The 12,842-nt window shown below is 51.4% G+C and overlaps 1 protein-coding gene across 6 annotated transcripts in view; it reads right to left on the bottom strand.

Moving 5' to 3' along the window:
• The window catches only part of GMPR (guanosine monophosphate reductase), a 40,057-nt gene extending 28,097 nt beyond the window's left edge, over nucleotides 1-11,960 (bottom strand). For 5 of the 6 annotated variants that reach the window (XR_014809648.1, XR_014809645.1, XR_014809646.1 and 2 more), the window contains exons 1-3: nucleotides 11,799-11,960; nucleotides 4,987-5,106; nucleotides 2,380-2,463 (exon numbers count right to left, since the gene is read on the bottom strand). Coding sequence is in view for 2 of the 6 variants with exons in the window: in XM_001929120.8 (XP_001929155.3) it covers nucleotides 2,380-2,463; nucleotides 4,987-5,106; nucleotides 11,799-11,885 (291 nt within the window). In the remaining 4 variants the exon portion in view is untranslated. Of the gene's footprint in view, nucleotides 1-2,379; nucleotides 2,464-4,986; nucleotides 5,107-5,570; nucleotides 5,929-11,798 lie in introns of those variants that run through there. The other variant, XM_013977450.3, reaches the window with a different exon arrangement.
• Between the last annotated feature and the right edge of the window lie 882 nt (nucleotides 11,961-12,842).

The raw sequence follows: 12,842 nt of genomic DNA, 5'->3' as shown, positions 1-12,842 counted from the left end.
GCTTAAGAAACACAACATGTGCCTCATGTGCGGCCCTAAAAAGCAAAAAAACCAACGCAAAAAACAAACAAACAAACAAACAAAAAAACCCCACTGGAGTTACTGTTGTGGCTCAGCAGGTTACAAACCCGACTAGTACCCATGAGGATTTGGGTTTGATCCCTGGTCTCGCTCAGTGGGTTAAGAATCCTGCATTGCTATGGCTGCAGCCGTGGCCGGCAGCTGCAGCTCCAATTCGACCCCTAGCCTGTGTATTTCCATATGTGGACGTGCAGCTCTAAACAGCAAAAAAATAAGAAAGAAAACAAAACATACAACAACAGAGGTCTTGAGAGGATTCATTTGTTCAGTTGTCTCAACTGACTCCATCATCTTTCCTGACATTAAACTGCATACACCCTGAGCCCTGGACCTCAGCACAGAACCTCACCCCTTGGCTTTTATTTAATTTCCTCAAGCTCTCCACATGGAACTCAGAACTGGGGAGCGGCTGGTGTGCACTCTCCCCCCTGGAGGAGAGGCAGGAAGCCTGAGGGTGCCTGGTCAGCTCAGGTCCTCGCGCCAAAGCCTCAGCTGTCACCCTGAGCATCCCACTTGGCGGGGAAAGATGTCCACAACCCCTCTGATCAAACTCTTTCCTCTTTTCACTTTTGCTCCCAATACAACACTCTAACAACATGCAAGCTGTGACGTGCGTGGGTTTCTAAAAGTCTCAGGGTTTCTGTTAAAGTCAAAACGTCCCAAAGTGCAGGAGTGAATGAGCCGGGAAAGATCCTTCTCATCTGCTCTTGGATGTGTTTACATCTGAAGCCACCACCTCCTCCTCCTCCGTGACACCCTCCCCTCCAGCCTCCTCGGCACTGCTGCCCTCCAAGTCGCCCCTCTCTGCTCCTCTCACAATCGGCCCTTTGGTTTTGAGAAGTGGGTGCCTAAGCCGGGGGACTGTGCCCAAAGTCAGCATCTCACCTTCTATGAGATACTATTTTATAAATTTATATAATATTTCTATGTGAATTCCTATCTCTAAACAATAAGCCACAGGAGTTCTCATTGTGGTGCAGGGGCGATAAACCCAACTAGTAGCCATGAGGATGCGGGTTCGATCTCTGGCCTCGCACCGTGGGTTGGGGATCCAGCAGAGCCATGAGCTGTGGTGTAGGTTGCAGACACAGCTCAGAACCCGTGTTGCTGCGGCTGTGGTGTAGGCCAGCAGCTGCAGCTCTGATTTGACCCCTAGCCTGGGAACCTCCATATGCCACAGGTGCAGCCCTAAAAAGCAAAGAACAAAATGAAACGAAAACCCAGAAACAAAACACCCCACGATTCAATGGTTTTTAGTATGTTCAGAGTTGCACAGCCATCATCACAAACAACCTTAGAACATTTAACCACCCCAAAAAAGAAATCCTCACCCCCTTTAGCCCTCACCCTCAAACCTCCCATCCCCAGACTTAGGCAACCACAAATCTACGTTCTGTCTCTATAGGTTTGCCTCCTCTTGACATTTCCTGTGAAAAGAAATCATATGCATGGCCTTTGGTGTCTGGCTTTTTCAATGAGCGACATGTTTCCAAGGCTCCTCTGTGCTGTAGCATCAATCAATACTTCACGCCCTCCTTTCATAGCTGGATAGTCCACTGCAAGGATGTACCAGAGTTCACGTATTCATTCATCAGCGGATGGACAGTTGGGTTGTTTCCACATGTTGGCTACTCTGAACATCTGTGACATGATTTTTTGTGAACACGTATTTCTCTGTCAGCTGGGTCTATACTAGGAAAGGAATTTACTAGGTAATAGGGTAGCTCTTAGGTTTAACCTTTTGAGGAACCACCAAACGGTTTCCCAAAGCAGCTGCACCATTTCACATTCCCATCGGCAACGGAGGAGGGGTCCGACGTGTCCACATTCGCGCCCACGCTTTTTCTTATCTGTTGGATGAAAGCCATCCTCGTGGGCATATTGTTTATTCGGCTCCATGATAAACAATAGTCAGCTCCAATTATAATAACAACTCATTATAATTAGGTGTTTCTTCTACAGCCAAAAAAGCATGTTCAGAATCAACCCCATTCCCTGGCAGGAAACACTGCCAGGGCTTCCATAAGCTCTCAGGATGGGACACTTCACTTTCCTAGGGGGGAAAAAACAGATATTCCTTGCAGAAAATCCCTAATATTTTAAACCTAGAACACAGAACAGGTTTCCTCGGCAAACTCCTGGCGATGATGAAGGGCTGGGGTGCTGCCACTGGCTTTCCCCAGTTTCTCTGGGGACTCTTATGTCTTATCTATCGGCTGCCAATTCAAATCCTTTTGACAACCCTGAACATTTTCTTCCCCGGCAACAAATGTGATTATAACCAGGGCGCAGTCCTACCTGCAGGCATTCTGGGTGATTAGCGGCAAAGAGCTTCCAGTCATCCAGGGTGTAATGCTTGTGAATTGCTGTAAACATGGAGTGCTAGGAAACAAAACAGCACCATTAGGACACGAAGGCAAGGGAGCCCCCTTCCGCCTTCCTCCATCTGGCCGGGGAGATCCACCACCCAGACAAAAGCATCCACCTTCCTGGCCGTTCTTGCTTTCTTTGCTTTGACTATGCTCCCAGAAGCCCCAGCGGAGGAAGGTCGAACCAGGAAAATCACCAAAGCAAGGTTTCCATTCTCATCCAATCAGACAACACAGCCTTCAAGACTTTGGAGGCAAAGCCAGCAGAATGGGGGTGGGGGCTGGGGGAGGGGGATAAGGGCGCAGTCTCAGAGCCCTGGTCCAGCCCACACCTGACTGAGGCCAAGAGCAAGAGAGAGCGGGGTGGGCCCCCGCTCATCAGCAGGCAGCCTAAAGGGGCAGCCCGCTTCTTCTTCGTCAACCCCGAGAACCCCACTTTTACCTGAAAGCTTTTGTGCTCCCGACCCAAACATTTCCTGCTAAAAGCTAAACCCATCAGGCACTTGGTGTTCTTGGGGGAGGGGCGTCCATGAATCATCCTCCCAAATCTCTATCAACCCAGCAGGCACCCACTCAATGCTGACTCGGTGCAAGCACTCCGCGTACTTGCTTCTCAGAACAACTCTGTACGCAATTATTAGCTTCCTGGGCAGAAATGGGGCGTAAGACACTCAAGCTTCAGAAACTGAACAACTGCTTGGCCAAAAAGGGGCAAAGGCCAAGTCCAACGCCAACCGGAATGCCGAACCCCAGGCTCTTCCTCCTGTATCAGGACCTCGCTCCTAACTTCCCTGGGTCTAGTTCCGCATCTACAGTTTCCTACCCTAAAGTTCTGTGACTTTATTAACTTGCCGTAACTCAGTGGATCCAAGAAATAGAAAATTCACAGACCCACACATGGTCAGCTATTTCAGGGCACACAGCCTCACTCGTGGGGAGTTTTTCCTGGGCAAATGAAAGAGCGTAGCAAGTCCTCCATTTTCCATGGATATATGGAATCTGATACATATGGAACCTATATACATGCAATCTGATAAATGAATTGATCAGGAACATGTACTGCTCCCAATGTCTATGCACTTTTACCCTAATCCATAATTCATTCTGATCACAGAGCAGGGCAAGGTAAAGATAGGGAGGGGAAAAAAAATGTCTAAATTCCTTTAGCAGTTAATTGATTAGCCTCTGGCCCAAAGCTCAGAGGGGGTTGAGGGCAGAGAGAGGATGCAACTGATCCTGGACTCAACCTCCCCTAGTCCACTCCATTGTGTGAGTCATAATTGGTTTGAAAATCTTCCTTCTAATCACTGGCCAGTAATGAATCCCAGCACCTCCTGAGGTTAGGCATGCTGCCCACAGCAAGAAGCTCTTTCAACTAATTGGATTTATCTTTCCACTTGGCAGGCATTGTCTGTGGAAAAGGATGCACAGGTTCCACGCATCAGAAGCATATCAACAACGAATAAGATGCACTGAGCCTCGGACACAAATGCAGACACCGATGCGTGAGACGAAGGTTCTGCCCACAGATAACCTGCTCTTTATTTGTCTCAAGGCCAGGATACTGGCCACTCCCTCTACAGGCAGCGAGACAGCAGTTGGCTAAAGGGACTTTGAGCTTGTACGCTTAGCTGTCACAGTTTAAGTTGGGAGGCAAGTCCCTTGTTGTGGAGTCCGTCTGGGTTTGAATCTCCAATCTGTGTCTCCAGGGCTAAATGTCTTGAGCCCGTGACTTCTCCTGCCCCTCTCTGCCTCGTTTCCTCATCTGTACATGGAACTTGGTAGAGATGTGACCATGTCATACACGCTACATCCAGTGCATGGCACCTAAGTTTTCTACATAATGATGTAATAGGTGAATAAATACTACAGAAGAGATGAAGCAGTTCTATCTTCATTTTAAACATGCTGAGAGTTCCCATCATGGCGCAGTGGAAACGAATCCAGCTAGGAACCATACAGTAGCGAGTTCGATCTCTGGGCTCACTCAGTGGGTTAAGGATCCGGCATTGCTGTGAGCTGTGGTGTAGGTCACAGACTTGGCTTGGATCCTGCGTTGCTGTGGCTGTGGCGTAGGCCGGCAGCTGTAGCTCTGATTCAACCCCTAGCCTGGGAACCTCCGTATGCCACAGGTGTGGCCCTCAAAAGCAAAAACAAAAATAATTAAAAAAAAAAATAAAGGTGCTGTCATTCTTCTACGAACAGGACGCACATCTTCCTTTAGGATATGGCACACTGTCTGACTTCTTTTGTAGCTCTAATTTCCAAAACCGTCATGGGCATCTTCAAGGAAGACACAGATACAGATCTAGAGCACCTCATTGAACGCCAGGTCCAGACTCCCCGTACCTTCCGACTGGACAGAGAAAAAGAAGGGCCTCCAGCAACAATCAGACTCAGAACTAAATTGTTTGGCCACAGCAATGACCCAGAGTGTCTCACTTTTCCCCTCTTCCCTGTGTCTGAGCAAGTCCTAGGTGAGCTCCTGACAACCTGCTCAGTGCGAGCAGCAGAGGGAAAATGCCCAGCATCTTACCTGTGACATCACCACCGCCATCTCAAATGTCCCCACGGTGTCCATGTTGGCCACAATGATGGGAATCCCTGAGTAGGTCTGCTTCGAGTTTCGAAATGTGAAGGTTCGCTCGAGATCCACCTGTTGCAAAAGAAAACAGAAGCCCTTGGTTCTTCATGTGATTTGTGCAGAACTTCTAGAGTTGAGCATGAATAGAAAGACACAAAGAAAGCAAATGTCCTTCGGCCCCTGGATTCTCTTAGGCGCTGGGCCACATGTTCTGTAGACAGGTGAGTTCCCGAGGAAACAGAGTCATGGGTCGTTATACAGGTATAAAATCTGAACCAAGCTCCTTGGCATCCTCAAGCCCCAGTACCACTGGATGTTCTGCCATGAAGCCCAGCCTCTGAATCGGAAACTCTCTCCTCCAACAGCTGCTCCCATTCCCCTGCCACCTTCTGTCCCCAGCCTGGTTCATCCTAGACCTAAACACCCACACACAAGGCACTTTTCCCCATGTCCCAAGCACGGGTGGGGCAATTCACCTTCTGGGAAAATCCAGCCCACTCTTCCCTGCCAACCAAGGCCTTCCCTTGAATTCTCACCTGCCCAGAGAACTGGCCACTCCAAATTAGCCCCGCAGCCAGTTGCAACCCATTAATCCCTTCTCCCTTCGACCTTCTCAGCTGTTTTGTGACTATCAGCATCTTTCAAGAGCTGGGAGGAAGTGCACGGCGGCCCTCAGTCTGTGCCCAGAACCACTTGTTCCTCTGACTTGCAAACAGCTGGAGGGAGGGGCCCTCAGCTTCCACTGTAACTCCAGCTCCAGGGCATGTATGAGGGCCTCGGCTAGCAGGACTCCATCTCAGCTGTGTCACCGTGCGGCATATTCAATTCCCTGTTTCATTTCTTTGCTTTTTAGGGCCACACCCATGGCACACGGACGTTCCCAGGCTAAGGGTCAAATCAGAGCTACAGCCGCCAGCCTACGCCACCGCCCCAGCAACTGGGGATCTGAGCCAAGTCTGCGACCTACACCATAGCTCACAGCAGTGTCGGATCCCTGACCCACTGAGCGAGGCCAGGGATGGAGCTCACATCCTAGTGGATACTTGTAGGATTCATTTCTGCTGTGCCACAACGGGAACTCACTATTCGCTGTTTTAAATATTCAGCACTGTTTCCTTAGCTGGACCCCAAGGGATACGGACTCTCCTGGAAGTGGGCGCATCCCCCAAGGAGAACGGGCAGGAGGAACGCAGGTATGAATCGTAAGCTTCTGAAAGCATGTAGACCACCACTGATCCCGGCTCACTGGGGACAGCAGCAATAATCACTTCCTACCAGTGTTCCTCTAGAGCCTTCTATTCTTTCTCATTGCAAGTCATTTTCACTTTGCTACCAACATGTCAAAGCACCAGGGGACACCTCAGGTTTTTTAGCCTTTTCGAGCCTCTTTCTCCTTCACACACAGAAGGCTTCCTGGGGGAATGAGGTCATCAATACGGTGGCACTGGCCTTCAACAGCCATCGGGCGGGGACCTGCGATGCAGGAGCTCCTCCCTCCCCAACCTCTTTCCCTGCCCAGGTGCTCAGTTCAGTGAAGCAAGTCGGATCCCTTTCTGAAACTGCAGGGGTCTGTTCACAGCACCCTTCTGTGCTCTGAATGACCCTCCAGCATGCTGGCTTCGCAGGCTTCAAACAATCAGAATTCCCTGGTCTTCGCATTTCTTAGGCGCCTCCAAGAAGCCTGGGGACAGCTGCCATACCTGCCACGGGGCCAAGTTCACAATGGGCTTTCCTTGGCACTGCCAAACCAGTACATGAAACACGGAGCTCTGTTCCAGAAAAGGACCACCCTGACACCAGACACCTCCCCTCGCTTCTCGTCTGCATGTGTCAGGGTCTAGGAGGCCCTTAATTCTAGGGATGAGAAATAAAATATTTTCCCCCACCTTATCCACACACACACACACACACACACCCAAAATAGACCAGTGGTTCCCGGAGCGAGAAATAGTTTAAATATTCCAGCCTCCCAGGAACAAAACTTGGCATTTCATCTGCCCCAGCTGGTCAAGGCACCAAATATAGCACCTCCGAGTTCCCTCTCTGCGAAGCTGGTACGAAAGGGCACAGAAAGTCATCAGCCGCCGCTCCCCCACCTCAAAAGGCCACGTCTCTGCTGTTCTTTACCTACGCCTTTGTCAGAGCCCTACGGCCCAACATTTGAGGGCCTGAAAGCACAAACGGAGGCCACCTGTCACATTTCTAAACATCTCGACGCTCTGAGTCAAGTCTAAGAAGCTGCCAAGTGAATTCTGTCCCGTCCTCCTACTCTGAAGACACCATTCTCTTAACGACCAGGAAAGTACATCATGGGACCCAGCCCTGGGCCCCATCCGTACCCCCCTCTCTTCCCACCCGCATCCTCTGTGCACACCGACACCCCAGTCTGGACACTGAACTCCCAGCCCACACGTCCATCCCCCCACCCCATGGTCCCCTGGCCACTCTCTGAGGTCACAGGTGGGCACGTCAGCAGCATCCCTGGCCCTTGGGAAGCACACCTGGGGCATCACTTGACATCATCTGGGCAGGAAATCCAGGATCCTGAGCATCTGGAGCCCAGCCTAGAGGAAAAAGGCCCTGTCTTGGCTCTGTCCAGTGAAGAGCATACAGGGAAGCAGAAGTGGGGCCTGGGGCAGGAGTTTCTTTTGCTTCAATCTATGGACGATATTAATGAAAGTGATTCTCTTATTAAATGACTCATTATCTGTCTCACCTGTAAACTGTTATTAGTCACCATGAAGACAAGGCCTTTCATCCCTATGGACCTAGTGGCTCAAAAAATGATGGATTAAAGGTCTGGCTAAGGGGTAAGAAGGAGATTGTTTTGGCCCCTCCCTTCCAGGGTAATGCAGGGGTCCTCAGCCTGGCCTTCTGATGGTGCTCAGGATCCTGGAACTTTCCCTATTGGGAGTCAGGATTCAGAGACGTGCGGGCAGGAAGCCACAGGGTTCCACAAGTGCTAAGGCACTGGTGGCCAGCCCAGGGCATCTCCGTGCACATCAGAATCATGGCAGGATGATCCCCCAAAGTCCACGTGCTCAGGCCACCCCAAGTTTAATAAATCAGAACTCTGTGCTGGAGACAATGTGTCTTCTGGAGGGTCTCTCCAGGTGAGATTCAGATGCATTCATTAAGAACTAGTCAAACCCTCCAATGGTATGGAGCAAAATGCACAGAGGCTGTTATGGCTTGAACGGTGTCTCCCCCAAAAGGCACTGAAATACTAACCACGGGTACCTGCAAACGTGACCTTATTTGGAAATAGGGTCTCTGTGGCTAAGCAACATAAGATGTGGGCCCTGTTCCAGGATGGCTGTGTTCTTATGCAAAGGGGAAGTTTGGACAGAGACACACAAAAAAGGGAGAATGCTGATGGAAGAGGAAGGCAGACGTGGGAACGAGGCATCGACAAGCCCAGGAGCACCCGGGTTGTGTGTTAACAACCAGAAGGTAGGAGAGAAGCAAGGAAGAGTCTCTCTCAGAGGCCTCTGGAGGAACCAGACCTGCTGATCCCTCCATCTGGGACTTCCAGCCTCCAGAACTGTGAGACAATACACTTCTGTTGCGTACACCCCCGGGTTGTGGCACTTGGTTACAGTGGCCCCAGGAAACTGATACAGAGCCCAGGTAACAAAATAATTAGCCCGGAGCTTGGATTAGAAGAACCCAGGCCTCCTTTCTCCCCGTCTGATCTTCTCTCTTCTTGGTCACTGTCTCATTCCTCTCGGGCCAGCCTGTTGTCCACTGAGGCTGGAGCAGAACTCACTGGACCACTGATGGAAAGAAACACCAACTCTGAAATCTTAAGGAGACTGACCACTCCTTGGGTCACGTCTTCTCGGTCCCAGGTCAAGCACGTGGCCAGTTTTCTTCTGCAACTTCCTTCACTGCTGACTTCCACCATTCTGGTTGTGTTGTTCAGTGTGTAGGTTTTTAAAATCTTACAAGCTTAAGGACTGGGGTGGGACACTGGGACAAGGGATGGGTCCCGGGGAAGAAAACGCTCAAGGAGTCAGGGGATGATGTCATCTCCTCAGTGTGTCAAAGAAAGGTCTTATCCAATCAACAAACATGTCACTTCCTCAGAAAAGACTACGCAGATGCTCCCAGGCAGCCGTGTGGCCTTCTATCCCAGGGACTCGGAAGACCGGAGGACAGGCAATGCATGGATGGTTGGGGGTGATTGCTGAGCTGGTTCAACCACATAGGCTGCCTGAGTTATTGCCACCTGTACCCCTTGCCTCTGGGAGCTGACCTTAAATTTATTCTGTGACACCTGCGGAAGTGCCCTCAAGGGAGCACTAAACTTCTGCGTGGGAGGGCACACTGCCTTTCTCTCCACTTCCTGCCCACTGTCTGATGATCCCGCAGCAGGCCTGGCTCTGAGCAAAACCGCTGCAGCGAGGAATCTTGTCGACAGTCAAAACTCTCCCTTCCCAGCCAGACTCTGCTTTCCCAGAGTATGTTTGCCCGCCAGGCTCCAATGTTTTCTCTCCTGGCTCTACTCAGATCTGCTCTCTGGTGAGGCTCAAAGTCCATTTATCATTTAGTTTCGAGTTTGCATTTGGGTATCATTCTGCCTGGGAGCATACACTTTATGATTCTCCCTAGTCCCACAAGGCAGTTTTTTTTTTTGTTTTTTTTTTTTAATCTGTGTACCAGAAATCTCAGGCATCCACGAGCAAATGGTGAAAACCGTGAGGGGATTCAAGGTCTCTGAAGTCGGCAGTTGGATGATGGAGGGTCCAGACAGGTGGCTAAACCGTGACAGCAACCAACTGGAAAGGCAACACCAGTTAACTCGGGTTTCCAGGCAGGGAGCTGGCAAACTCCCACAAACACGGAAATGTGAACACACCTCTCAAGGGCACAGAGATCTCACTGCTACACGAACACGTAGATTGCAAGGGGCCATGGGAAGCTGGGTGGCTAACAGTTTCAATCCGCCCAAACTAGGAAACTAAACGAGGCATATGACATCATACCCTAGAAAGAGTAATTCGTCCTATCGCATAAACCCTAAATGACTTACCGTCAAGAGGTTCCTGGTTCAGAAGTTCTAAACATATACCTTTTCTTTTTCTTTCTTTTTTTTTTTTTTTTTGTGTGTGTGTGTGTCTTTTTGCCTTTTCTAGGGCCGCAACCACGGCATATGGAAGTTTCCAGGTAGGGGTCTGATCAGAGCTGTAGCCGCGGGCCTACATCACAGCCACGGGGGATCCGAGCCATGTCTGCAACCTACACCACAGCTCACAGCAACGCCAGATCCCCAATCCACTGAGCAAGGCCGGGAATCGAACCCACAACCTCATGGTTCCTGGTCAGATTCGTTAACCACTGAGCCACGACAGGAACTCTTCATTTTTCTTAAAAGGAGTTTCTCTCTACTAAGTGAACTGTGACCATTTAGGCTGCTGAGGCCCCCAAATCATCTGTCTGCCCAGAATAAACACATCTTGTCTTGGCCTCAGGCACCAGCTACACTGCTTAGACTTGAGGAAACTCAGGCCTGCCACCCCAGCTGTTGATTTTGCTTCTAAGTGTCTGCCCCACTCTTTGGCACCTGCAAGGGCATGATGAAGGACCAGACTGGTCAGGAGCAGAGCTGACCAATCAAGGATGAGAAGGATTAATCATCAAGGGTGCGACCACCTGCTTGAGAAGGTGAGCTGGTTCTGGTCACTCGCAAATCAAGAGGCTTCCTTAATCCACGCAAGCCCTCGACTGGCAGCACCAGGCACTGCACTTAAGAGTCAGGCCTGGGCACAGGCAGGCAGCCCAGTTCCTGCAAGGGGATTTATTTATGGTCGTGCGGGGGGGAGGGGGAGCAGCAAGCTGGCTCAGCCTCCCCCTGTTTACTTTTGCAACCCCAGTCTCCAGACCCAGCAGTTTCCCCTTCCTCTCCAGCTCTCAGCCCACCAGGCAAAACCACGGTCACCAGCACCCACTCCTCCAGGGAACTCTGTCTTTCTGTGCAACTAGTTTATCCTTCAAGATTTGACCTTTCCCTGCCCCCCACTCCCTATCTCCAGGCCGGCCTCCACCTGTCGTCCCTCAGGCTTTGCTTTCACTAAGGCACAACTAGCACAACTGACCACCCCATTGGTCCCACTGCCCCCACTCCACTGCTTTCAGCTTCCCAAAGAACTGGACTGGACTGCAGCTGTCCAGTAAGAGGGTGCCACCAGGCACAGGTCCCCAGCCTCGCTCTCAAAAGGTCACCGAAATGCGGAAAGTAAACGTTGAACTTTTGCCCTGGAGTTGCCCTGCTTTTCAGACCTTTAAAAAAATTCCATTGCTAGACCTGATCCTAAAGCGGCCGGAGTTCTCCGCACCAGGAAACACTGCCAAAATCTTTCCTCTCCCTTTATACTCCGGCTCCACCGTATCATTTTCTCTCTATAAGCACACCTCAACCCCCATCCCCCGCCATTCTTTCTAAATCAGTTGACCACCTGATCTTCGCTACCCTAGGATCAAGTTCTGTGTGTTTCCCCCTTGCCCACTCAACCGGACGTATTTAGAATTTTGGGCCGGAGCCCGGGCCCTTAAAGACACCTCCTGTCCTTGCAAAGAACCAGCTGGCTTTTCCTTTTCACGGTGGTGCGAGGGCAAAAGAGGTCAGCGTCCCATCCATCTCCAGACATACTAAAAAAGCTGGCAATGTTGGCCCATTCTGGCGCCTTGCACCCACCTCCCTCGCGCCACACGGGGAAAAAAAAAAAAAAATCCCACCCCAATGCGGCTATGAAGGGGCCCACCTCGGCTCGGCTCTTGAGGCTGCTTCGCTTGGGTCGGAGAAGGACATCCTTGAAGTCCAGCTTGAGGTCCGCATCTATGCGGGGCATGGTGCCGAGCGGCGCGCTCGACCAGAGGGGCTGGAGCCCGCAGCTCCTTCCTGCAGCGCGGGCGCCGGGGGAGGTGGGGGCCGGGAGCGGGCGGGGGCGGGGCCCGCGGAGGGCGGGGGCGGGGCCCACAGAGGGTTGGGGCGGGGCGGCGCCGCGAGAAGGCGAGTTGCTCGGCCCCGGCGGGTGCCTGCGGGCCGCTGAGCGCGCACGCTGCGCCCTTCTGGCCTCTGGACGCCTCCGGCCCCGCTAGACCCGCCCTCTCGCTCCGCCGGCCCCGCCCCTGACCCCTCCCCGCGCGGGAGACCTCGGTGCGGGCCAGAAAGGATAGGCGAGATGGGGAGAAACCAGGCGCACGCAAGAAGTTCGCACGTGTGACATTTTAACCACCTCCCCCCTCCCCGCTCCCGTTTCTTATCGCCTCGCTTAGTACGGTGACCGAAGGGTGTATGGGGAGGGGGGGTTAGGGAGTGAGGGGGAGAATTCACAATGTGCTGTCACCAAGGGTACGGCCAAGACTTGCCCTGTGACCTCCTCACCCAAGGAAAAGTCCACTCCTTGAAAGGTTTCCCTTCTCCTTTCTCTAATGTCAAGCCCTAATACTCAGCAGATGCTGAGTCACACCGCCCACGTGCCAAAAACTAAGAAACCCCTGGGAACTGGATAGAATTAAGAGTGTGGGCAGGTGAATCTGTTTTGCAGCATTGGGTTTGTTGAGGCATTTTTAGGATCCCTTTGGATGTTAGGGACTGGTTTGTTGGTTGGTTGGTTTGAAGTCTACAGTTGGCACAGATCCTGGGTTCAGGTACCTGAGTCCCTTTGAGTTATTGGTGATGTCAGTTTTTTGTGTTTTGTTTTGTTTTGTTTTTTGTTTTTGTTTTTTTTTTGCTTTTTAGGGCTACACCCTCACATACGAAGGTTCCCAGGCTAGGGGTCTAATCGGAGCTACAGGTGCTGGCG

Source organism: Sus scrofa, chromosome 7 (genome assembly GCF_054392235.1).
Source record: "Sus scrofa isolate SSC_HxYL_T2T_F1_AM1 chromosome 7, Sscrofa_HxYL_maternal_Yorkshire_Landrace_v2.0, whole genome shotgun sequence".
In the NCBI taxonomy this organism is placed as follows: domain Eukaryota; kingdom Metazoa; phylum Chordata; class Mammalia; order Artiodactyla; family Suidae; genus Sus; species Sus scrofa.
This window is presented reverse-complemented; position numbering and strand designations above follow the sequence as displayed.